Raw genomic sequence first — 26,778 nt, forward strand, 5'->3', positions numbered from 1 at the left:
AGTGATGGAATCCTTACCATTACCCTTGGCAAATTACTCAAATGGTTAATTACCCTGTTAAAAATTAACCTTATTTCCAGTCTGAAATTTGTCTAGCTTCAACTTCCAGCCATTGGATCATGTTAAATCTTTCTCTGCTAGACTGAAGAGTCCATTACCAAATATTTGTTCCCCATGTAAGTACTCTTTGTTAAGCTATATAGATGGAGCTCTTTGAGCCCAATCACTATAAGACATGTTTTCTAATCCTTTAATCATCCTCGCTCTTTTCTGACCTCTCCCCACTTAACATCCTTTTTTAATTATGGGCACCAGAACTGGACACAGTATACAGCAACAGTCACATCACTGCCCAACACAGAGGCAAAATGAGCTCTCTACTCCCACTAGACATTGCCATTTAGGCATCCCAGGATCACATTAGCCCTTTTGGCCACAGCACTGCACTGGGAGCACACATTCAGCTGATTAACTACCATGACCCCCCAAATCTTTTTCAGGGTCACCACATCTCAAGATACAGGATGGGGGGCTCTAAGTATTGCCTGTGTTCTTTGTTCCTAGAGGTATACATTTACATTTGGCCGTATTAAAATGCATATTAACTGTGATGGCGAAGAGGAAAGGTGGAGACTGTAGTGAGGTTTGACTGATGAAATTTTTACTGAAGAAGTTTTTACTGAAAGAAAATTAGACAAAGTTGAAGGTCAGATTACAGCCTCCCAAAAAAGTCCAAGGGAGAGGACTAAAGACACCAAGTCCATGATGTTCAGTCAGCTTCAATAGAATAACGTCATGCTGAGCAGCGTTTGGCTCCCACTCTGTGGTGGGGAGAAATGGTTCTCAAGCTCCATGGACATTGCCATATCCTGAGGATTTTCTTTAAAGAGCTCTGGACATTTACTAGGAGATCCAGCCATTCCCTGGTACTTTCCTCCCTGTCATTCATCACTGGGAACTCCTGGGGATCATGGTTTCCTTTATTTCTATCTCTGCTGTATAAAGGAGAGCATAAAGGAATCCTTCCAGTGCTCTTATGTCATTAGTCCTCATTTACTCTTGCATCCTGTTACATGGAACTTCTGTGTAAATATCGGAATATTTAGTGTTTCCACATATTTTCTTCCCCAAACTAAAAATTCAAATTAAAAAAATTAATACTAAGTATGTCTTATTAAGATGCATATGCCATCTGAAATAATTTCTCTTTCAGAAATTGTTGAGCTACTTTAGAAAATGTACTCTTACCTTCAAAGAACTGCTGTAGGGCCTCATTTTCTCCCACCACATCCATGACAAGAAGGTAGAAGCTATTTTTTCCTTCACAAGTTTAGGGACATCAGACTGTGAAACAGTTGCACTGTCCTCTCTTTTCCAGCTGATGTATTTTTGAACATGTTCATAATCATGTCATTCTGCTGCTAAACAACATGTCCTGAGTGGATTGTCTTTGCCCCAGGGAAGTTGATTCTTTCAAAACTAATGCTAGGCAATGGACTCAAAGCTTCTACCGCATGCAGGGAAGAACCTGACAAGACTTTAGGAGGAAAGTTGTAGAAGGCATATTTTCCTTACTTCATGTGGAAAACTATGTAAAAGTAGTCTAATTTCTTCCTTGTTTCAAGGACCTTTGCCCCCAGTAATGCCCTTAGCTACACATGCGCAAGCAAGGCAGCAATAAAAATTACTTATCTTGTATTCGTCCTTCCACACTGTATAACTTTCATTTGTGTGTAAATGAGTAAGTACTATAGATGAAAATTGATATGATCAAATGTAACAGGAAAACACCACTGATTACCGTAATTGTGCATTATCTGGATTTTTATTATGGCTCCCTACATTATATTTGAGTTTCATAAATATGAATTTACCTCACAATATGCCTGTGGGAAGTAGTATCCCCATTTTACAATCATGAAACTAAAGCACAGAAATTAAGCAACATGCCCAAGGTCACATGAAGTCTGCATCAGAGCTGGGAACTGACCCAAGATTTCCTGAATACAGGGCACTGACACCAGTCCACCTTTCCTCATTTATTTGATGTGCATAGAAAAACACTGTATGCACTCCAAGAAGTTTGCTCCATCTCACCCCAAAGACTAAATTGGAAAATCGACCATATCCATGTATGGTGGGTAACTCCAAGAGGCTTGGAATATCAAGGTTTGAATGCAAACTCAAGACAAGAGAATAGCAGATCAGCGTTAAAGGGTGGTAATTTATTGAGACCAGACTAATAGCCAGGGTCACTGCCTCATGGAAGCCAGAACCCATTGGGTATACCTTTGTAGTCCTTGGCTACAAAAAAAAAAAGTGTGCGCATGATAAACTTTCAGAGATAAAAATTCCTTTTGTGCCTACACAGTACCAGATACCAAAACAGCTTTTCTGCTGGGATGAGCATTATTTTTAATCGGTTTGTAAATTAGATTTTTAGGTATCAGGTATAATTCAGTTACAGAATAAAGAAATTCTGAAAATGGTTTGACTTCAACAGAAGTTTCATCTTTCAAATACTCAAAATAAGAAATAATGATAAGTTAAGATCTTTAGCAAGCATTTCTGTGTATAGCACAGAAGGATAACCATGAACTGATAACTACTGAAAAATAGCAACAATTAAACAGAACTTTAGGCTATTATTGCCTTAACAGAATATTAATAATATTTTGACATTGAATGTTAACATTCATCCAGCTTTCTACAGTGGAAACCACGGAACCAGTGGTAGGATATAAAAGAATCCTTTCACCAATGGTTGCAAAGAATATGTTGCTGGCAATGGAGAATGATTGGGAAAAAATGGTATTTTACTATTGGAATGACTACATCAACTCCCCACCCTCCAACACACACACATCTTCCTGAAATACTGTGTTATGCACATTTATTCCATTAAATCTTGCAACTCATTCAATTTACTTTTGTGCAAAAATCAGGTATCTTTTGCAAGTATATATTTAGTGATTAAATCACTTGGAAACTATGTATATTCGGAATCTTTCATAATAAATGAAACAGCTGTTTACTACTTCAGTGTTCTTATTATAATTAGAGCAACAATATAAGCTTTTTTGTCTCTACATTTTAATTTGATAATCCATTTACCCACCAATAAACTTATATTTGTAAATGAAGAGCTGCTGTCAGGATCAAAAACAAGCTACGTTTTTTCCCAAAGTGCTTATGTGTGGTAAGTCTGCCACACAGCGCTGGCCATGTTCCATGCATCCTGATCAGCTGGTCTGCTGCTGGCAAAAGCAGGTGAAGTGGCACTTGAGCAAAGAAGCATTTTTCTTAAGAAGCCATGATCATCTTTTTTCAGTTTTCCTTTGCAAACAGTTCTACATGTGAGGAGATTAACAGAAAGAAATTTGCTAATCTTAATTTTCCATCTAAGAAGGAGTGCAGAAATGATTTACATGTGCAATGCCAGTTGACGGAAACTGATATGTAAAGAATTACTGATTGGATGGTCTTAATATAGGGAAAAAAAGAAGGGAAAAAAACAAATAAATGCAGAGAGAATGAAGGACAGGGTGGGAAGAAAGGCTGCATAACCAGAAGGTGGCTATGAGGACAAAAATTAGAAATCTAACACTGATAACCATAGCACTGTCTCTTTGAGCAGAATTGGTACACTAAAGTTTAGAGGTGAGCTACTTGAATATATTCCCCATTAGAATACTACACAGTACAATTGTTTTTCCATCTCAACTAGTCTTAAGGACACATATGAGCTCCCAGTGCAGTGCTGTGGCAAAAAGGGGTAATGTGATCCTTGGGGTACCCGGATTGGCGGGTAGCGATAGATCTATCAGGGATCAATTTATTGTGTGTAGTGTAGACGCGATAAATCTATCTCCGATCACTCTCCCGTCGACTGCTGAACTCCAGCAGTGCGAGAGATGGAAGCAAAGTCAACAGGGGAGCCACAGCTGTCGATCCAGCGCCACGAGGATGCAAAGTAAGTAATTTTAATTTGATCTAAGATACATCAACTTCAGCTACACTACTCTCATAGGTGAAGTTGCGTATCTTAGATGGATCCTCCCCCCCCCCGTGTAGACCAGGCCTTGGATGTATAAAAAGGGAAATATTGAGTAGAAGGGAGTTGATTTTACCTTTGTCTATAGCAGGGGTCAGCAACCTTTCAGGAGTGGTGTGCTGAGTCTACATTTATTCACTCTAATTTAAGGTTTCACATGCCAGTAATACATTTTAACTATCTCTTTCTACAAAAGGCTATAATATATAACTAAACTATTGTTGTATGTAAAGTAAATAAAGTTTTAAAAATGCTTAAGAAGCTTCATTTAAAATTAAATTAAAATCCAGAGCCCCCCAGACAGGACCCACGCAGTGTGAGTGCCACTGAAAATCAGCTTGTGTGCTGCCTTTGGCACGCGTGCCACAGGTTGCCTACCCTTGGTCTATAGCATTGGAGAGACAGATCATAGAATACTGCATAGAGTTCTGGTGTCCATATTTTTAAAAGGAGGTTAAAAAAATGAGGAGGATGCAGAAGAGAACCACAAAAATGATTGGAGGACTGGAATAAATGCCTTCTGTGGGAGACTTAAAGACATTAATCTGTTTAGTTTATCAAAAAGTATATTGAGAGGTGACTTGATTACAGTGGCTAAGTACCTTCTCAAGGAATATATACTGGGTAGTAAAGGTCTCTTTAGTGTAGGAGAGAAAGCATCATCTCTTATGCCTTCATATCAAGACTGGATGCCTTTCTGGAAGATTTGCTTTAGCAAAAATACAAGTTAGGATTTAATCAACAAGTTACTTGGCTCAATAAAAGGGGTAACTGGGTGAAATCTAAGGGCCTGTTATACACAGGTAAGACCAGATGAACTAATGGTCCTTTCTGGACTTAAACTCTACAAATCTATAAATGAGAAATGTAGGGAGAGGGCAACATTTAAAAAAATATTTAGGAGAACCCCAAATCCTCTTAGATATTTCCTTTTATACTGATGATCAAGTGCCTAGATACTGCAGTGATGGGAAAGTGAGAAGTGTTTGAGAGACATTTACACCCACCTATTCAAAAAATTCTGAGATTACTTCAACCAACTCTTTTCTAAGGGTCAGTACCATACAAATTACAGAGTTTAGAGTGACTACGGTGATGGTGGGGGGTGATGGTTCACATGGCATTCTGCATTATAAACTATACAGAACAGAAAATAAAAACATCTTCAATCTAACATTTATTTAATCAGAGGTTTTGTTTTCAATTGTAAATTACAATAACTAGTACTTGCCACATTTTGTTCAACTGAAGTATCATATCTAAGCATACACAGCAGAGGAGAGTTTAAAACAATCACAGTACTTAGTGCAATTTGCAAAAAGGAGAAAAGATCTTGGACCCACTTGTTGGAAATAAATATCAAGTGACAAAAAATTTCAGCCATTTTTAGAGTTTATCCATATCAAAAGTTCACGCATGCGCCAGACTGTAAAGAATTAGAGCTGTTCCTTGTAATATCCAAGTTTTGCCAATGACATCTCTTTTCTCAGCTGCATAACTTCCCAAAACATCTGATCCGCTGTACAAAATAGAAAAAGTGTAGAAAAAGTAACTGAAACAAAATCTCCATCCTCATTTATTCATGGTTTTTAACTAAGATATGTAGGCTACCTCATTCAAACAATAGTTTCACCTTTAGGAACATTTTACAAAGTGGTATGATTTCAAAGCTAATTTCACCAATTTCAAAATCCCATCCTTCTATTTTGCGCAAAGGAACATGCAATGTTTTTCATGATTTTTTTTAAAACATCCTTTCAACCGACAGAAGTCATCCCAGTCAGGAGTGGGCTTTCTATTCACTTTGTAACTGCAGATCTGAGAGACCTGGCAGCCTGAAAAAAGGGCATTTTAGAGCTCTTTTAAGTGACCTTTGGAATTCTGAGATGTAAAAAATGCAAGAATTTAAAATATTTAGTCCAGAGGCCTTGCCATTATGTGCAATACTAATGCATTAAGGAAACCTTGAATCCCCACATAAAGGGCTTAAAACTATTAACCCCTCTGGCATCCTTGATTGCTGGTGTGCCTGTTGCCAGAAATGGTTTTCCTTCTGGGGAATCCTTATGAACAATTTTAAAACAAAGTCTTATAGCAACCTTGCTGACATCGCTGTACCCAACCAGACCATAAAAACATGGATGTTTGGCAGTCATACATGTATTTGTTGGTCACTTTACTGGATATTGTTTGCTGTGTTGGTCCCAGGATATGAGAGACACATGGGTGGAAGAGAGACACAAGCTTTCCAGCTACATAGAGCTGAAGAAAAGTTCTGTGTAGCTCAAAAGCTTGTCTCCCTCTTCCACCAACAGAAGTTGGTCCAATAGAAGATATCATCCTACCCACCTTATCTCTCTCACTTTACTGGATGTTGAAGTTTTCCATATGAAAATATCTTCACACTAAAAATGGCCTTTAAAATCAGAAATTTCCATTACAATTGTGGGGATTCCCCCCCCCTTTAAAAAAACAAATTGTGGAACAAAACCTGCTTTTTTCAGTTTAATCAATTTCCATCTCTCCTATTTCTTCTGAAAGACGGGATTTTTTTTAGTGGCAAAATGGAAAAAAGGAAGGTGGAGAAACAGATGGGAAGAAGGAAAACCAACATTTTTGGATAATTAAAAAGTGTTCCTTTTCAAAATGTGGGAATGAAAACTAAACTGTAACTTCCTCTCCCCTCCCAGACACACTTTTTCAATCAGTTCTAGTAACATCAAAAATGTACGATTTTACGTATGAAAAATGTTAGCAAATGAGAGTCTTTGTTCTGTGTTTGTATAGCCCCTAGCACAAGATGGTACAGTAAATGACTAGGGCTCCTACACACTACTGTAATACAATCATAATCATAATTAATTATATGGTTAAACAAAAGACAACAACAGACACACCACTGTTACATCATTTTCCTTAGGATCATAGTCCTGACTGTAAGTAAATATAAAGGTATTGCTCAAATTAAGACTAAAAACTAAGTAAAATGTTTTCCCCGTCGTCTTTCAGAAATTCTTGAAGAAATTTAAGATATAGCTCTGTCTAAAATAAAAGATAGCACCAGTTCAAAGAAGCATATAGTACAGTATGTGGATGACCACCATAAAAGCCTATATTCCCCTTACTCATACTATAAATTATCTGAGAAAATATTTGCATAAAGCAACAGTTCCAATTTATATAAAAAAAAATTTTTCCTAAAAGTGTAATGTAGCTGAAACATTAAGCCAAAATACTGAGTTCAGAGAATTGTTGTTAAACATTAACAATTCAGGTAAACAGGAACATGTTTCCAAATGTTATCTATTATAATCTTTCCCCTTCAAATAGTTTTCAGTCTTTTAATCTTCACAGTATTGTGGCAAGCATTATATCACAAACTGGGATAAATATAAGCTTTTTTGGGCAGAACAATATCCTCCTCTTAAACTCAATTGCTTTAAAATTAAGGCCAATTATTTTCCAAGTATACTTCCTGCAATTTCCTTAAATTATTACCAGAAACCTGTGACATATGCATTACATATATTTGCACTGAACCTGTTCAATACTTAGGCTATGTCTACACTACCACTTATGTCGGTATAACATATGTCACGAGGGGTGTGAATAAGTCACCCCAAGTGACATAAGTTACACTGTGCTAAGCACCGGTGTAGAAAGTACTATGTAGATCTTCTACTGCCAGCATAACTACTGCCACTGATTGAGGGTGGATTAATTAAGTCAACGGGTGAGCTCTCTCCCACTGGCTTAGAATGGCTACACTAGAGAGCTTACAGCAACGCTGCTATAAGCTCTCTAGTGTAGCCATAGCCTCAGATTCATGTACATTTACTAGGACTGTTGATCAATCGCCATTAACTCATGTGATTAACTCAAAAAAAAGTATCACAATTTTAAAAATTAATCATGATTTATTGCAGTTTTAATCGCACTGTTAAACAATAGAATGCCAATTGAAATTTATTACTTTTTTGGATGTTTTTCTATATTTTCATGTTGTCATTGAAATCAAAGTGCATTTTTTATTACAAATATTTGCACTGTTAAAATTATAAACAAAAGAAATCGTATTTTTCAATTCACCTCATACAAGTACTGCAGTGCAACCCTTTGTCGTGAAAAAGACAGTTTCCTGTTCCGTAACTGGGGTTCTTCGAGATGTGTTGCTCAGATATATTCCACAGTAGGTGTGCGTGCTCGCCACATGCACCGGTGCCGGAAGTTTTTCCCTTAGCAGTACCCGTAGGGTGGCACCTCTATATCGTGCTATAAGGGGAGCTGCGCACTCCCCCCCCCCCCCCGGGTTCCTTCTTGCCAGACAACTCCGACAGAGGGGAAGGAGGGCGGAATACACCTGAGCAACACATCTCAAAGAACGCCAGATATGGAACAGGTAACTGTCCTTTCTTCTTCGAGTGATTGCTCATATGTATTCCACAGTAGGTGACTCCAAGCTATATCTGATGGAGGTGGGTAGGAGTTTCCGGGACGCAGTACCGCCCTACCAAACCTGGCGTCATCCCGAGCCTGGGAGATGATCGCATAATACGAAGAAAAAGTGTGGACAGAGGACCATGTGGCAGCTCTGCATATGTCCTGGATAGGGATGTGAGCTACATAGATGGCTGACGAGGCCTGAGCTCTCATTGAATGACCCTTAACGATAGGTGGCGGGGGAACCCCTGCCAGGTCATAACACATGCGTATGCACGAGGTGATCAAGCGGGAAAGGCATTGGGTGGAAATCGGTTGTCCCCTCATCCGTTCGGCCGACGCAACAAACAGTTGCGAGGATTTCCGGAATGGGCTGGTTCGGTCCAAGTAAAAAGCCAGCACCCTATGCACATCTAGCGTGTGTAGGCGGCGTTCCTCATTGGAGGAATGGGGCTTAGGACAGAGTACCGGTAGGAAAATGTCCTGATCCATATGGAAGGCAGAGACCACCTTCGGGAGAAAAGCGGGGTGTGGGCGAAGCTGGACCTTATCCTTGTGGAAGACCGTATACAGGGGTTCCGAGGTCAAGGCCCTAAGCTCCGAGGCACGTCAGGCTGATGTGACAGCAACAAGGAATGCTACCTTCCATGACAGGTGAGACCAGGAACACGTGGCCAAGGGTTCAAAGGGAGGACCCATGAGGCGGGATAACACTAAGTTTAGATCCCATTGCGGCACGGGGGGCCTAGCATACATGAATGAATGATCCAGGCCCTTAAGAAAGTGGGAGGTCATACTGTGGGAAAAAAACCAGAGTGGCCCTGTACCGGCGGGTGGAAGGCCGATATGGCCGCCAAATGCGCCCTGACAGAGGCGGGAGCTATCCCTTGGGTCCTAAGGGACAGGAGGTAAATCGAGAATGAGTTGGAGCAATGCGGATGATGGGGAAGTTCCCCACTCCCCCGCCCACCTAGAGAACCTAGACCATTTGGCCAGGTACATCCGTCATGTGGATGGTTTTCTGCTTTCCAACAGAACTCGTTTGACATTCTCTGAACACCTCCCCTCCTCCTCATCTAACCACGGAGCAAGCTCTCAGATGAAGCGCGGCCAGGCTGGGATGGAGGAGGCATCCCCCTTCCTGGGAGAGGAGATCCGGGCGAAGCAGCAGTCTCTGCGGGGGAGCCGCTAGGAGTTGCAGGAGGGTCCCGTAGCAGTGTTGACGGGACCAATCTGGGGCTATGAGGATGACCCACGTCCTGTCTGCTTTTACTTTTTGCAGGACTTTGCCTATTAGGGGGAAAGGTGAGAAGGCATAGAAAAGTTGTCCCAACCACTGAAGGAGGAAAGCGTCCGAGATCGCCCCCCTTCCCGCCCCTCCCCGGAAGAGAACTGAGGGTAGCGTCGGTTCTGGTCGGTTGCAAAGAGGTCGACCCGGAGAACTCCCCACTCCCGGAAGAGCTGTAGAACGACCTCCCAGTGGAGTGACCATTCGTACTGGTGGGAAAAAACCCTGATGAGGTGATTGGCTTGCACATTGCGGATGCTGGGTGGAAGGCTCGCAGGGAGATATAGTGGGCTATACAGAACTCCCACAAGCTCAGGGCTTCCAGGCATAGGGCCGAGGAGCGTGTTCCTCCCTGCCTGTTGATGTAATACATCGCAGTTTTATTGTCCGTGAGGACTCTGACCACCTTCCCGCGAAGGTGCCCACTGAAAGCTACGCACACCAACCGTATTGCCCTGAGCTCCCTTGGAAGGGCTTGGTGATTGGCCACCCTGAGCTGGAAACTCACCAAGGAATAAACATTCCTGCCAAACATGTCCAGTCTCCTGGCATCTTTGTCCTTAGGGGTGGACGCAGCCTGACCATGATGTTCCCAGTGGCTTACTGACTCTACCACCAGGGAGTTAGGTACATTAAAAAGAGAGTTAGATGGCTGCTCCATCTCCTCAGCCTGGAGCTGGAAACTGGACACCACCCGCTTGAGGAGCTCTTGGTAAGCCTTGAAGTCCTCTTGTGGGACAGGCGGCAGTGCCACTATGGCATCCTCCGGCACCAGTGAAGGGACCGGCACAGAGCCTAGGGCGTCGGACGGTACCGGTGGGTCGATCCCCAGGTCAGAGTCTGGGCGCAGTGCCGTCAGTTTGGGACCTGTTTTCTCCCTCTGTCGTGGAGGGGAGGCCGAAGGAGCCTGAGATGCTCGGGCCACCAAGTGGGGTCTCACCTGGATGGGGATCTGCAGCCACAGTGCCCATTGACACCACTGCCCTTGCCACGGTGTCCCGTGCCACTGACCAACTTGGGTGCCGGGCGGTGCAGTTTGCTCTAGCTGAGCCGCACGACTTGGAGACAGGCGGATGGGTGCCGATGCGGAGGTTGCCGACAACCTCACGATACCGTAGGAGCGACGGTGCCCGCAATGGTGCCGTCCACGTGACCTGGACCTTGAGGACGAAGATCGGAACCCGTCCGAGGTGCTGCTCCTGTACTCGCCCCGGTGGCCGGAGCTATGATGCTTCGGTGCCAGTGAATCACAAGAGGAGTCCCGTGTGTGATGTCTGGTAGAGCGGGAACTCGAGTCGGAGCATCTATGTAGGTGGCATCGGGATTGGCTTCAGTAGCTTTGACGAGAGAAGAAAAGTGTTGGCGCCGCTTAGCCCAGTGCCTGTGTCCCCTGTTGCGGGGCATAGAGGAGCCCCGAGGCTCCCCCGTGGGCAGCGAGCCAGTCAGCCTAAGTGGGGTAGAGGGCTGGCGTGAGGTGCGGGAAGACTGCATCAAGCAAGGCGGCGAACAGTCCTCAGAGCGGGGACTGTGCCGCATCGGGGAGAGTTGTTGCGCTTCCACTGGCGGCTTCCCTTAAGACCAGGGTCCTGTCTCAGGCGGCGCCCCGGGTACCAGGAGGGTTAAAATGTCACGCGCGGCCTCCGGCGTCAACAGCATCCTCTCCGCAGGGAAGGCACGCGCAGACAGGACCGCGCTGCTCCGCTCAATGCGAGTCGGGGGCTTGAGTCTGGCCTCACCCCTATCTTTCTCTCAGCACCGCCGAGTCTTCTCTTGTTTCTTAGAAGGGGAGCAGAGCCGGCTAGTGGAGGGGACTTTGCTCCATACCGAAGATGCAGTGCCGGGTGCCGAATCCGTTCAGCGTGCCGGTGCCAGCGCTGATTCAATTAGGACAGCGTGAAGTCTAATGTCCCTCTCCTTCTTAGTCCGTGGTTTGAAAGATCTACAGATCCTACAGCGCTCACTTACGTGGGTCTTGCCCAAGCAGCAGAGACACTGCGTGTGCAGATCACTTCTTGGCATAGAACTGCAACAGGAGTCGCATGACTGAAGCCCGGGGCATGCCCCGAGCCCAGACGACTAACAGGAGAAACTATTTAACTATTGAAGAACTGTACTACTAAGGCTTACTAGAGAAGCTGCAGCAACGCTGGAGCACGAAGTTCTGACTCTCTTCACTGGCAGCAAGAAAGAACTGAGGATGGGGGGAGTGCGCAGCTCCCCTTATAGCACGATATAGAGGCGCCACTCCAGGGGTCACAGCGGTGCTCCCCCCCTACGGGTACTGCTAAAGAAAAAACTTCCGGCACTGGTGCACGTGGCGAGCACGCACACCTACTGTGGAATACACATGAGCAATCACTTGAAGAAGTGGTGCAACTTACAAATGTAGATTTTTTTTGTTACATAACCGCACTCAAAAACAAAACAATGTAAAACTTCAGAGCCTACAAGTCCACTCAGTCTTACTTCTTGTTCAGCCAATTGCTAAGACAAATAAGTTTGTTTACATTTGCAGGAGATAATGCTGCCCTCTTCTTATTTACAATGTTACCAGAAAGTGAGAACAGGCATTTGCATGGCACTTTTGTAGCTGGCATTGCAAGGTATTTACATGCCAGATATGCTAAACATTTGTATGTCCCTTCATGCCTCGTCCACCACTCCAGAGGACATGCCTCCATGCTGATGACACTCGTTAAAAAAATGCATTAAATTTGTGACTGAACTCCTTGAGGGAGAATTGTACGTCTCCTGCTCGGTTTTACCCGCATTCTGCCATATATTTAATGTTATAGCAGTCTCGTATGATGACCCAGCACATGTTGTTCATTTTAAGAACACTTTCACTGCAGAGTTCACAAAACGCAAAGAAGGTAACAATGTGATATTTCTAAAGATAGCTACAGTACTCAACCCAAGGTTTAAGAAAATAAAATCCCTTCCAAAATCTGAGGGATGAGGTGTGGAGCATGCTTTCATAAGTCTTAAAAGAGCAACAGTCCGATGCGGAAACTACAGAACCTGAACCACCAAAAAAGAAAATCAACCTTCTGCTGGTGGCATCTGACTAAGATAATGAAAATGACCATGTCTCAGTCCACATTGCTTTGGATTGTTATTGAGCAGAACCCGTCATCAGCATGGACACATGCCCCCAAGAATGGTGGTTGAATCTTTAGCGTATCTGGCACGTAAATATCTTGCAACGCCGGCTACAACAGTGCCACAAGAACACCTGTTCTCACTTTCAGGTCACATTGTAAACAAGAAGTGACACAACTTACACATCCAACACATTGCTGCCAATATACTGAAGTGGCAATCAACATTACTGACGTTCTAGAGATAAGAATGGAAACAAGCAATTATGGGAATTTCTTGAAAAGCATCTATATTATTAGCTATGAACATTTAGCAGCTGAAGCACAAGGCAAAGTTTACTCTGATAAAGAAAATTAATTTATTGTGAAGGTTGTGGGAGCTACCTGTAATATTTTAAGATTATTATACATTCCATATATGGATTTGATTGTTATTGTGTTTGCTATATGATTACTAAGGATTAATTTAGGTATGGGTTAGTTTGTACCTAGACAGGAAAGCAGACAAACGTTTCTGATATTTTAAAAAGACAATGCAGATGTCAATTCCTCTCAAGTTTTACCTCCACCATGCTGAGATCAGCAGTCTGGCTGGTGGGGAAGGTTTCAGCTTGAAACCTCTGGGAGACTCCAAGTGAGAAAGAGAAACAAAGAACTTGGGAGTGATTACAAATCTTGAGGCCCTGAAGTTCAGGAGAAAGGGAGACAAGAGACTGCAGGGGTGCAGAGCAGTGATGGGGGTGTCTGAAGCTAGGCCTACTTAGGTTTTAGATAAGACAGATGCATGCAGACTGGTCCTGAAAACCCTTTTTCTTGTTATGCCTCATTCCTGCTGTTAAGATTAAACAGTACTTTGTTTTGAACAGGCTGTTTTGTGTATTTTCACACTAGTCATTGCTCTCAAAAGGAAGATCACTAGGGCTCAAATCCACTCAGGCTGCTGAGGAACCACAACTGATACTGTGCCCCAGGAACAAGCCTGAAGGTAGGAGAATTGCAGGATTCCACCCTGAGAGTGGGGAAGGCAAGAGACCTATCTCGTGAAGGTCACTCAGAGACAGGGCGGGGTAAGAGGTGCAGACAGTCCTGAACCATGACAATATTATTTCACTTTATTTTAAAAAAGTCATTTGCATCAAACATGTTAGCAAAACTTAACAGTGAGGGCAAATTTTTAAGTGAGGATAACCAATCATTGGAACTTACTAAGGGATATAGTACATTCTACATCACCAGATGTGTTTAAATAAAGTCTATGTGTCTTTCTAAGGCTGTGGTCCCCAAACTTTTTTTGTCTGCGCCCCTCCCAACTTGGTCTGTGCACTCCCGGGAGCCATGGTCGGGCACCAGGGCCGGGAAAAGGGCCAGCACTGCTGCCGGGGCCTTGGCCGGGAGTGGGGCCATGGTTGGAGCCGGCGGCCGAGAACAGGCCCACAGGCAGGGCTGGGAGCTGGTTGCCATGGCTGGGGCTGGAAGCAGAGTGGGGTTGGATGTAGCTCCCCTCCCCACCCCCTGTTGAGGCTGGCCCAGGCCACACAACACACCCCTAAACGTTCCTCCACATCCCCGTAGGGGGGCGTGCCACACAGTTTGGGGGCCACTGTTGTAAGGGATATGCTCTAATTCAATCAAATTATTGGTCTGGAGGCAAGCATCACTGGATGATATTTTGTGACACCTATGCTATGCAAGTCAGATTAGATAATCATAACTGTCCCTCCTGACTTAAAAAAAAAAAAGAAAGAAACCATGAAACTTTGCAAGACTAGTGCACTTAAAAAATGAAGCTCAAAGCCTACTCCAAGCAAGCAGTAAGTTTGCAAAATATCTCTCTAAAATTTTACAAATCTAAACTGTGGGCTGCAGTGTCTTTATAGCCAGTTCAATGTATCCATTTTACTTGAACTGAATAATTCAGATGAGCAGCTTTCCTAATTACTAACCTAGATAGGAGATTGGATGGAGAGCTAGCTGTCCAAAACTCAGTCCAGACAAGAATGAAGTTGGCAGTTCGGGGAAAACAGCCTGAGGAAATGGCAGCAATATCATCGGTTCCCTTTACTGGAGAATTCACCCATTGTTTATCATTCACATTGTAAACTGGGGGTCTAAGCAGACTGCTTCATGATGTTCTGATAGCAGTGGCTAAAAGCATATTTTCTATCTGCATTTGACTAAGAGATTGCAATCTTCTTCTCTTGCATATTTTTACACCCTAAGCTCAGAACAACCATTGTTCATGTAAATACTGTATGAGAACACCTAAATGTAATGACTAGTATACAGGTACCAGCATAGGACCTTTCTGTAATATGTCACCATTGCTGTTAATAAGTGAGTATTTGGTATGTTTTAGACACAAATGCATCGGGAGGGGGAATAGCTTGGTGGTTTGAGCACTGGCCTGCTAAACCCAGGGTTGTGAGTTCAATCCTTGAGGGGACCACTTAGGGATCTGGGGCAAAAAAATCAGTACTTGGGCCTGCTAGTGAAGGCAGGGGGCTGGACTCGAGTCAATGACCTTTTAAGGTCCCTTCCAGTTCTAGGAGACTGGTATATCTCCAATTTTAGCTCCAGAGGGATAGCTCAGTGGTTTGAGCATTGGCCTGCTAAACCCAGGGTTATGAGCTCAATCCTTGAGGGGGCCATTTAGGGATTTGGGGATTGGTCCTGCTTTGAGCAGGGGGTTGGACTAGATGATCTCTTGAGGTCCCTTCCAACCCTAATAATAATCTATGATTTAATTGGATATTTACATCTGTACCAAACTACAGTTCTTCACTTACCATCCTGCTGCTTTACAAGTCCTTGTTGGATATACCGAATGTATGTAAAAAAGTTACACACAGAAGTGATCTAAACAAATGGAAAATAAAAGGTTATTCTCATGTATTACATATTTGTATGGAAACACAACGTGAGCTCAAAATTAAATCAAGATAAAGGTAGATACTTACTCTGTATCGGCAAAAAGGAGAAATATAGTAATAGCTGCTTGAGTCCCCTAACTTGATTCTATGCTTGCATGATTTACTTTGTCCACTGAGTGCACATTTCCTGTAAAATATAAAATTTGCTTATTTTGCTTTAAATGGCATTTTGGAAACTCGACTGCTTGCAAGTTTTAGGACATAAGATGCTATTTTAGTTGTTTTAAACAAAAATATGCAGTAATAGCTGCATACGTTCCCCTTCTAGCCTCTTGATTTGTAGTTTGCAATTACTATTCTAGGTTGTCAACTATTATGGTTTACAATGACTATTCTGTTTTTACATTCACGCCCCATTAAATTTTACTAATTTTAACTTCAAGACCCTTAAGGCAGAAGCTGAGCAAACTTGATCATTCTTAGCGATATATTCCCTCATTCACTACATTTCAAGTTGGCCAAATATAACTTGAAACAATGAGTTAAGGATTTGTCCAATAGAGCGCTTCATCTGTGGAATATGCTATCATATTTTGATTTGTCAATTATTTAAAAATCAGTTAAAGAATTGTGCTTATTACATTTATTTGTCCTAAAGCACTGATCTTTTATGTTGTTACATTGCTCAAACCTGAAACATTTGTGTAAGATGTATTTTTTTGCTTTTATGCTGAAGTTTATATTGTACCTTGTATTCAAGGTACTATAAAAATCCTGAATAGAGGGACTGAAGTGAAAGCCTGACAATAATGTTTTGGGCTGCCCTATAGAGAACTAGGGTTAAATGACCAGGTCCATTCCCCCTCCCCCGCCCACTGTTTGTGTGTATCTGAATATAAGCATGCTGACAGATAACACACTGAGTCCCAGGGGAAGGGTCATGTTAGCCAATGGTGATCCAGCTAAACAATTAAGGGAAGGCACTAAGTTTAAAGGGAGTTTCACCTACATTCCTTAGCAGCAGAAAAGGGGGTATTTACAATTTGGAATAATTCATCTTCAGCTTTATCTGATGGAAAAAACTATTGTTACAATAAAAGCTTGATTTTTATATATATATATATATATATATATATATTTATATTTATATATATATAAAAATATAAAAACTAGAAAAAAAGGTTTTAGGTTTTTCTGTAGCATCTACCAGCATAGTAACTGCACATCTCACAGGTAAGTTAGGTTCCTATGGCAAGGTGAGTAGTGGACTTGGAAAGGAGAAGAGCAAAAAACTTCTCATTCTACATTATCCAAAATCAGGAAGTAGAAGAACCACACTCTTTTAAAAAATGAAACAAAACCAACTAAAAGCATAATAGCTAAAATATTCTGTTGTGTTTATCTAAAAAGTATATATTCAGTGTTCAACAGACTAGCTGATCTCAATTTTGGCAAAGCTTTTGGGGAGAGGAGGAAAGATTTCAAAAGCTAGAAAATTTCTCCTGTTATGTTCTTATGGTTATACAAGTCCTTTTAATATGCTAAAAATAATTTAGAATCTCAAACCAATGCTTTAGAACAAAGATAAACCACTGTGACATGTATTCCATTGATGGAAATAGGAGATAGCCTGTGATGGTGATAAAACACATCAAGTCACATGACAGAGAAGAGTATTCACTACAATTCATTTAAAACTAATAAATAGAATCCTAACAAATTAACGGTTATGAAAAATGCATCAGACTGTGAAAACTGGTCTTTTCTCTGCTTTTACCCTATACTACACAGATTTCATGGGGGAGACCAGTGTTTCTGAAATTGGGGTTCCTAACCCAAAAGGGAGTTGCAGGGGGGAGTCATGGTGTTCAGGTTCACAGGCACTTGCAATTTAACTTATTGCATGTAATTTACCTATCTGATTTTAGATCAAACACTCTTCAGGAAAGAGATCTTGTGGGGGTTTATTTTTGTTTAAGTGTAGATGGTGCTTTAGAACACAAAAGAGCAGCAGAGAAAACTGAAGCCTCAAGTCAAGCACTGGATCATTTTAATGAATTAAATATTACTCTTCCTTATGTGTCTTACTTAAGTGAAGTACCAAAAGATTCTTAAATTCCTCTTATAGGCTTTTCCTGCAGTGTTATTCTGCTTGTGTTTTACATGTGTGATTATTATTACCATCACCATAATACCTAGGAAACTTAATAATGGACCAGGACACCGTTACGTTAGGTGTTGTACAAACAGAACAAAGAGATGGTCCCTGTCCTCATTTATTTTCCCCTAACAAAGTTCAGCATAGCATTCTAATATTCCAGATGCAGAGGCCATAAACAAAAGGTTAAGATAATCCAATTTACTAGGGCTCATGTAACAGTTACAACAGTTCCATCAAACACAACAACCATTCAAATCCTAGATGAAAAATATTGTGCCTCTCATATGACTAAAGTATTTGGTTTAACATACTTTGGTCCCCCACATTCAACTGCAGAAGCTTTCACAAATCGAACAGGCTGCAGGCCAACTGGTTCAATGCTCAGGGTGTTGTTTTCAACAGCCTCCAGAACAGCTGAAGCCAACTACAAAAGGATAGCAAAGAAACTAATTAGAAGTAGTTTTGGCAATATCCAAGTAATATGAGGTTTAGATGTATATAAATATAATTTAATCAAAGCAAAGTCTAAACTTGCAAATTCACCTACGCAGATAGGTAAACTGAATGACAGATGGGTTAAGAATTTGCCCTGTATGTCAATGTAAATAAAACCAAAAGGTCCTAACTCCTAGGCTCCTTTCCAAATAACCCTGAACTCCAAGCTGTGAGGTAACTGCATTTAGAACAAAAACAGAAGGTCTAGTTTGTTTTCTTTTCAAGCATTGACTAATAGTGAAATTCTTCTTCTTCAGCTGAAATCAAACATGCTTTTAAGCAAGGAGTGTTTCAGTCCAAGTATCTGGACATTGACTCTACATTTTTTTAAAGCCAATTATTATTTAAAAGATTACCAGGAAGGAATAAAACTGATTAATGTATAGAATACCTAAAAATCAATGTTGCCAAAGTAAGCTTGGTTATATTTTCCTCTGGAAACATAATAAAGCAGAAATTAAAATACCTCTTTCCCTAACTCATTTTCCTGATTCATTGTTTTAAAAAGTGCTTTTACATTTTGGAGATATGCTAACTAAACTGGATGTGACTCAATCTCAGCCCACGATTGTTTAAATACACTCAACAGTTCTATTTGGCTAATATAGTCCATTAAAGGATTTTTCTTCAAATGGTTTCCACTAAACTCCTAATTGTATTATTAAAACTACTCTGTATCAATGTTCTTTCCTACCATGTATATTGTGTTATTCTGCTTTGGATATTTTACAAATTAATGCACAGAATACAGTATTAAATTAGTTTAAATAGAATATTCCTTGTTTGCCCCTCCCCCAAGAAAGAAATAAAATAGTTCACGTTCACAGCATATTTATACAGGCAAGAATTTATACAACACGAACTATTCAAGTATGTGCAATTTTCAATTAATCAAATAAGCAGACATCACAACTTAATCTAGTTACCATTTAGTTTATACATTAAGTTATTCTGGTTATACTTAAAGGAAAATAAAAGTGGGTCACTCCATGTACAGTATAATTTATGTACAGAACCAGCCTTAAATTTCCCCATGACAGCAAATACACAACTGGCTGCTTACCGGCTACAACAGCTTTCCATCCCTTTTGTCTATCTGATTTTAGATCAAACACTCTTCAGGAGGATAGGAATCAAAATTAATGTCCCTTTCGTGTCTTCACTGTACAACATACAGATTTCCAAAACAGAAATACCTCTGCTACTTGAAACATGATAATTATTACCCTTTTTTTTTTTTTTTTTTAAACTCTGGATCTCACCACACTAGTTTGGAACTATTTGTATCTCCATCTTTCTATAAAATTGATAGGAAAGGCTTGGGACAGGAGGGATTGCATATTTTATCCTTGTACAGTCTCCTCTGTCCAGTGAATCGACTAACAATATTTGTAATAAAACTGTATTAGGGGCTTCTAGATGGAATAAGTTAAATAGGTAGAAACCGGAGAAAAGGCACTAAGAAAATATAACTGGCCATGATCCGCAAAGCCCAGTTTGACAGAAGGGAGGAGCATGCTATCAGTTCTACACAGATTATCTGGTGGATGAAAAATAAAAATGGTTTGTATGATAAAAAAGATAACTTCTCTACTTATTTAAATTATCATTGTGCCCAGGAGCTCAAGCCATGGACTAGGCCCCCACTGCAGTACAAACAGCACAAAAAAAGACAGTCCCTTGCCAAAGAGCTTACAAACTAGGCATAAGACAGGAGATAACAGACGAATACAGACCAACCAACAGGAGAGTACAAGGAAACAAGACAATATTGGTCAGCATGGTAGGCTGTGGCAACACAACAGCAGCCTAGCCATTTAATTAAGTGCCACACTGGTAAATAGTACAATGGGTCAATGATATGTTATTCTTAACCTTTTTTCAGGAGGTATGGGAGGAGAGTCTGCATGCGCATGTTCAGCTTGACCGCCATATTTGGGTGGGGAAGAAATTTTTCCCCCTTAGGGTAGATTGGCTGTGGGCTGGTTTTTTTTCCTTCCTCCGGGGGGCAGGGGGGCTGGGCAATGGAGTGAGAGATGGAGTGGGAGATGGCTGCCTGCATCTTGCAGGAGGTCAGACTAGATGATCATATTGGTCCCTTCTGATCTATGATTCTATGATTCTATGATTTTCAAGTATAGGTATCACCACAGTGGAGCGTTTTAAGGAATGATTTGAACAAGAACTGTAAAATGGCTTTACACACGTTTACGGGGAGCACAACCCAAGCATATGGGGCAGGATTGGAGAAAGCACAAAAGTGCTTGTTTGAAAATTTAACAAGTGAGCTATGGTGGCTGGCATCATGGGCCAGTCAGAGGTAAGTATCAACAGCTTGGTAGTGAATGATAGGGTGGGGATAGGCCATGAAGGGCCTTGAAAGTACTGACAAGTAGCTTAGGTTTGATATGATACAGAAGAGGATGCCAGTGGAGGGATGACATGATCAAAGCGACAGGCTAGGAAAATATTTACAGCAACAAATGAAAATTCAAAGTGCAGAAAAAAAAAAATCAATGAAGGTGAAATTCAGACAACTGTTTTAATCCAAAATCAATTATGTTCCCAACTCTTTCACCTTTCTCTGAGCTTAGCCCTTCTGTCTAAGGTTCCCTCCTCAAAGAAAGTAGAATGCACCACAGCCCTGGTTACCTGCTCCAAAGCCTGACTTTATCTGCGGCTCTGATAGACTGGGAGAGGAGGAGACATGTGTCTGCTAAGTAAAGGGTGCTGTGGCCTTTCTGGCAATCTACATAAAGGCAGAAGTAAGAGATAGTAAAAGGTTCCTGGTAAGATAAGAGAAGTACACAATCCCCAACTCCTGGGGACATTAGGATCGAGAGTCTCTACTTGAAAGAGTCATGTCTGGAATAGCAAGAGAACTGCAAGTTAGTATTGGATACAGTGACAGAGGTAGGGAAGGGGGACTCTGAACAACAGTGGTCTCCAACCTTTTTACACACAAGATCACTTTTTGAATTTAAGTGCAACCCAGGATCTACCCTGCCCCTTCCCCGAGGCCCCACCCTGCTCACTCCATCCCTCTCCCTCCGCTTCTCACTTTCCCCCACCCTCACTCACTTTCACTGGGCTGGGGGAGGGGGTTGGGATGTGGGAGGGGGTTCGGGCTCTGGGCTGGGGCTGAAAGGTTCAGAATGTGGGAGGGGGCTCTGAGCTGAGCCTGGGGCAAGGGCACAGGAGGGGGTGAGGGGTGCAAGCTCTGGGAGAGAGTTTGGGTGCAGGAGAGGGCTCTGAGTAGGGGGAGAATTTTGGGGTGCAGGAGGGTGTGAGAGCTTTGGAGAGGGAGTTGGGGTGCAGGAGGGGGCCTCTAGGCTGGGGCAGAGTGCTGGGATGCAGGAAGGGGTATGGGGTGCTAGCTCCGAGAGAGGCCTCAGGGCTGGGACAGGGATTCGGGGTGCAGGAGGGGGTCTGGAGTGTTGGCTCCGGGAGGAGGCTCAGGACTGGGGGTTGGGCTGCAGGTTCTGGGAGGGGGCTCAGGGCTGGGGCAGGGGTGTGGGCTCCCGCCGGGCGGGGCTTACCTTGGGTGGCAGTGCAGCAGTGCTAAGGCAGGCTCCTGGAAGCGGCCAGCACATCCCTGCAGTGCTTGGGGCAGAGGAATGGCTCTGCACGCTGACCCTCTCTGCAGGCACCAACCTCACAGCTCCCATTGGCCACAGTTCCCCATTCCCAGCTAATGGGAGCTGCAAGGGTGATGCCTGCACACAAGAGCAGTGCGCGGAGATCCCCTGCCGTGCCGCCACAGGGAGCCTGCCTTAGCCCCACTACGCTGTTCCAACTTTTAGCGACTGGAGATTGCGACTGACTGTCAGAGGCTCCAGGATCGACCAGTCAATCACAATCTACAGGCTGGTGACCACAGTGATGGTACAACATCTCACCACTCTAAGTTAGGCTTCAGCCCTTAATTTTGACTAGTGCAAATTTTTTATAATGAGGCAAATAGTTAAATAATATGTAACTATGTGAAGAAATAATTTTTACAGCCTTCAGGTACTGAGTAAAAACATGTGGAAACAACTATTCCATAAGTACCTACGTACATTACATAAAGACAGCATCAACATTTAGACAGAATAAATACATTACCTCACTTTTTGAGAAGGTTAAACATGGGAAGATATCTTCCTGATAGATTTTATCTAAGAAAGGGCATGTTCTGTCCATACTCGGCTCATCCTTCCAGGATCTGAATTCATTATACAGAGATAAGTCAGCCTAACAAACAAACCCAGAAAGATACTTTTTAAACAAAAAAAAGTTATAATCTAGTGACAAATTTTATGGATTACAGCAAGTGTGCTCAAACTGAACAATTTATAATACCTGCATTTCAATAAAAAAGTATTCGAATCAATACCATTATTACACATTATTCTAAAGCTCCAGCAGCTGCACATTAACCATACTTTTTTTTTAAATCTCTACTTTGCCTAAGTATACAAAAATAAGCAATTTAAGTTGTATTGTTTCATGTACCTTGAACTTATTGCAGTATTAGGGCACTGAAATATTAAAAAATGAGACAAGAGAGGAAACTGGCAAGTCATTGAAGTCAGGATACCCTTGGCAACACAAGAACAACTGTTAAACTGGAAGAAGTTACTAATTCTTTTACATCCGTGCATCTGTTACATCCTTTCAGTCTGTCCACTGCTTGTTTTCTGAATTTGAAAAGTTTTGTAAGGTGACCAACCCTAAGTGATGTGTTGTTATATTTAAAAGCAAAGTAAATAAAAAATACCTTTGTATATCTAAACACTTTAATGTAAGAGAAGAATTCAGCCTATCATTTTAAACTCACTCTTATTCTTCATTTGAGGTCTTTCAAAGTTCAAAAACTCCATTCTCTCACTTTGCTAGGCATATCTCATGCTATGATTTCACAGGTACCAGACAGCATTACTGGAGCATGGAGCCAAACCATATGAGATCATGTTAGTGGCTGATTTTGAGGGGAGAGGAGACAAGGTGCATGGGGAAAGCGTGAGGTGGAAATATTTGATCAGATTTTGGAGAAAGGGTGGGAGTTGGTGTAGTTTTTATTATTAATTCACTTCTTGATGGAACTGATGGAGCACATGCTTATGAGAGATCTGAATGAGAAAGATAGTGTCTTGATGAAGTGGGATTGGAATGGTATTTTATATACAGGCAGCAGCACTAAAGGAGACAGAAGCAGAAGCGAAACAAATAAATTGGATGTTGAGGATGGATCACCCACTTGTCCTTTTGTCCTACAAACCAGTCTTCCCTAACACACAGAATACCCTCCCTGAACTGATTCACAAGGCTACCACCATCTCCTCACAAACCCTTCAAGATCCACACATGCCTACAGAAAAATGAAATTAAAATAGATAAACAGAGTTCCAATGAGGACCGATGATGTCTATCTACTTACTTCTATTTGAAAAGAAAAAAAAAATTAGATTTGAAGTTATGAAGATGTCACTAGCTAGCCAAATTAACTTTGTGACCTTATTACCATTACCCTCATCCCCTTTCCCTCCTACTGTTTGTTACACACACTTGTGTCATCATATTAGATTGTAAACTCTTTGGGGCCAGAACCATGTCTTCCTATAGGTTGGTGTAGTGCCTAGCTCCATAGGGCCCTTGCACACTACTGTCATAATATAAACGAAGATTAAGGGAATGGTCTTGGTTTTGTCTGTAAATTAATCCACAGTCAAAAGTCAAATGAGGAGGTACACCTCTACCTCGATATAGCGCTGTCCTTGGGAGCCAAAAAATCTTACTGCGTTATAGGAGAAACTGTGTTATATTGAACTTGCTTTGATCCACCGAAGTGCGCAGCCCTGCCCCCCCCCGGAACACTGCTTTACCGTGTTATATCCAAATTTGTGTTATATCGGGTGGCGTTATATCCAGGTAGCGTGTATGTGAAGCAGGAGGTAAAGAGCTGGATTGGTAGGTTAACAGCATGAAAGCTGAAGAGGGTCGAGGATTGTGAGGTGACGAATGACGAAAGCCATTTAAATAAATAAGAGATGGGGAAGATGTGGCCATCTAGAGGATGGCAGATGACAGTTATGGACTGAGAAAAGAAAACAGAACCTCACTGACAAACTTGAAGGGGACTGAAAACAGGAACAGTTGGAAATAGAGAAAAAGAAGAGAAGCCCAATGCTGGACTTTCTGGGACACCTCACAATTAGGGACTGTGAAAGCGGAGAAGCTGTTGTTTTAGTGAGATGGAGTGAGCAAGAGTTCAGAAACTATGAATACGGTGGGTATTCTAGAGGAAAGTAACGTTAGACAAGCAGACACACCCAATTGAGAATTTAATGATGCTTATTTTATAGTATGCTTGTTGGAAAGCAAATATGATTATTAAACCTCAATTTAAACCTTATTTTAAAATATTCTATGTAAATGAGGCATTGCAGAGGGAAAATAATTCACACTAGAACAATCCTGATTGACTAAACTCAAAAGACTAGTTTATGTACATTAACCTCTTGTACACTATTCTAGTCTATCCATTTGAGTCTGAGTTTTCCTTGATCTTTAAGCATTTTACCATTTCCTGTAATCCATTTAAAAAAAAAAGCCAACAGAATTTAGGCAGGCCAATTTATTTTCCACTAGACTTTCACCTAGATATAATCAAAGTCCGCTATCTCAATTAAACCAGGTTGTAAATACCCTTGTTGCTAAGCCACCAATTTCATTGTGCAAATGAAACCCAGTAAGTGTATTCTGTTCCCTAAAGAAACATTTCCCATAGCCTCAATCAAAAGAAAAATTCTCAGGCATGAGAAAATGAATGGTTTATCAATACCTTAAAGAGTCACACGGGGGGGGGGGGGTGCGGAGGGGGGCTTAAAAAAAGCATAATTTGTGTGTGTTTACTCAAAATTTTAAAATCTAACAGTCATTATTTACATTGCATTTATTTTTTGTATTTTGCTCAGTTTCCCTCCTCATCCAATATTTAAAAGAAACCACGTTGACTTGAAAAGCGCGCCTTATTATTGCTCCTGACTTGGCTCTTTTTATTTGGCTTTCTGCTTTGTACTTTTAGTGCCTTATTCATTTCCTTTCTAGGTGCTGAATGTGTATCTCTCTTCTATCCCCACTCTTTCCCTCATCAGGTCAGCAGTGAATTATAATGGAACAAAATTTTAAAAGGGATCCAATCAATTTAAATTACACTTCTCTTTGAATATTTTTCCATTTTTACAAACAGCACCTAAGATTACTAATATATGAAAGATTAGAGAATGATATTACAGCCCGTTAAAAAAATATACTGGTGCAATAACAGCATTTTGTATATAATTAGTTTCCTGATTTCCTCTATACAGTCAGTTTCCTTTGTGTTTGTTTCCCTTGCACAGCAACAAGGGAAAGAAAACATTTTTATAGTAATTGCAAAACAATTAAAATTGGCAAGTAGACTAAGAAGCAGGTATAGGAAACTACTTTCACCTTTTTTTTAGATTAACTAGATTTCAGAGTTATAGTTTGACTTTACCATGTGTTAGTCTGACTGTTCCCAGTTCTATGCCCAATAGTGCAGAAAGGCCTGAAATTAACCAAGCCCCATACATTTTCAAATGTATAACAAAAAAGCTGACAGTCTAAAAACTCTTGCAGAAAATACTAGAGGTAACTATCTTTCTAAATATTTGAAATATTTAGAATCCTCTCCCCAAACAAAGCATTTAAAGGGAAACAGGAAGATTCAGAAATTCACCAGCTATTGATATGGAACTCCAAGATGAAACAGAAGTTAACATCAGTGCTACACGAAGATTTTACAAACACAAGCATAACCAAACACAATTTTATAGGGAATGAAAATAAAATTGCTTTTAATTCAGTAAACATTAATGAACATCCCACTAGCCAAAAAGAACACAATCTCTGAACTGTTACCTCTTTGCAGTCTTTCACAATTGGCTGCACTGCAGTGAGGTCTTGATGACTGCCACCCATAGCACTACTTGTACTTTTGTTTCTTGCATGTCCTTTTTTAAATGGAGCTTTTCCACTAGACTGAAGCTCCTTAGTTGGTGATGTTGGTGAAGTGGACAGTACTAATGTTTTCAAAGCTGCTACTTCAGCCTGAAGGACATCAATCTTGAAAATGAGAAAATACAATTAAGTACTTGCAGCCTAGGCACACATTATGGCATGATATAAATGTTAATTGGTAATACTGTTAGATACTTTTCAAATATGGATACTGAATGCAATTGTCTTGATTTGCATAAATAACAGCAATATGTACACCTTTAGAGCACCATATGCAGTAGCACTGCTGTTTTGCTGTGTCCACTGCCAACTATTCAACATTGTGCTGGAAAAATCTAATGCCA

General features: G+C 41.4%; 2 protein-coding genes across 5 annotated transcripts in view; both read right to left on the minus strand.

Annotated features, from left to right (window-relative positions):
* MYRFL (myelin regulatory factor like) overlaps positions 1 to 1,294 on the minus strand; it is a 64,202-nt gene extending 62,908 nt beyond the window's left edge. Inside the window, exon 1 of the mRNA XM_039495603.1 lies at positions 1,249 to 1,294. Coding sequence (XP_039351537.1) covers positions 1,249 to 1,294 — 46 coding nt within the window. The remainder of the gene's footprint in view (positions 1 to 1,248) is intronic.
* A 3,924-nt stretch (positions 1,295 to 5,218) lies between these two features.
* LOC120395301 (RAB3A interacting protein) overlaps positions 5,219 to 26,778 on the minus strand; it is a 49,194-nt gene continuing 27,634 nt past the window's right edge. For 3 of the 4 annotated variants that reach the window (XM_039519602.1, XM_039519603.1, XM_039519604.1), the window contains 6 exons: positions 26,336 to 26,539; positions 22,517 to 22,645; positions 18,226 to 18,338; positions 15,841 to 15,940; positions 15,670 to 15,739; positions 5,219 to 5,573 (listed from right to left, as the gene is read on the minus strand). In XM_039519602.1, coding sequence (XP_039375536.1) covers positions 5,491 to 5,573; positions 15,670 to 15,739; positions 15,841 to 15,940; positions 18,226 to 18,338; positions 22,517 to 22,645; positions 26,336 to 26,539 — 699 coding nt within the window. In that variant the 3' untranslated portion in view covers positions 5,219 to 5,490. Of the gene's footprint in view, positions 5,574 to 6,444; positions 6,471 to 15,669; positions 15,740 to 15,840; positions 15,941 to 18,225; positions 18,339 to 22,516; positions 22,646 to 26,335; positions 26,540 to 26,778 lie in introns of those variants that run through there. The other variant, XM_039519601.1, reaches the window with a different exon arrangement.

Source organism: Mauremys reevesii, linkage group 1 (genome assembly GCF_016161935.1).
Source record: "Mauremys reevesii isolate NIE-2019 linkage group 1, ASM1616193v1, whole genome shotgun sequence".
Classification (NCBI taxonomy): Eukaryota; Metazoa; Chordata; order Testudines; family Geoemydidae; genus Mauremys; species Mauremys reevesii.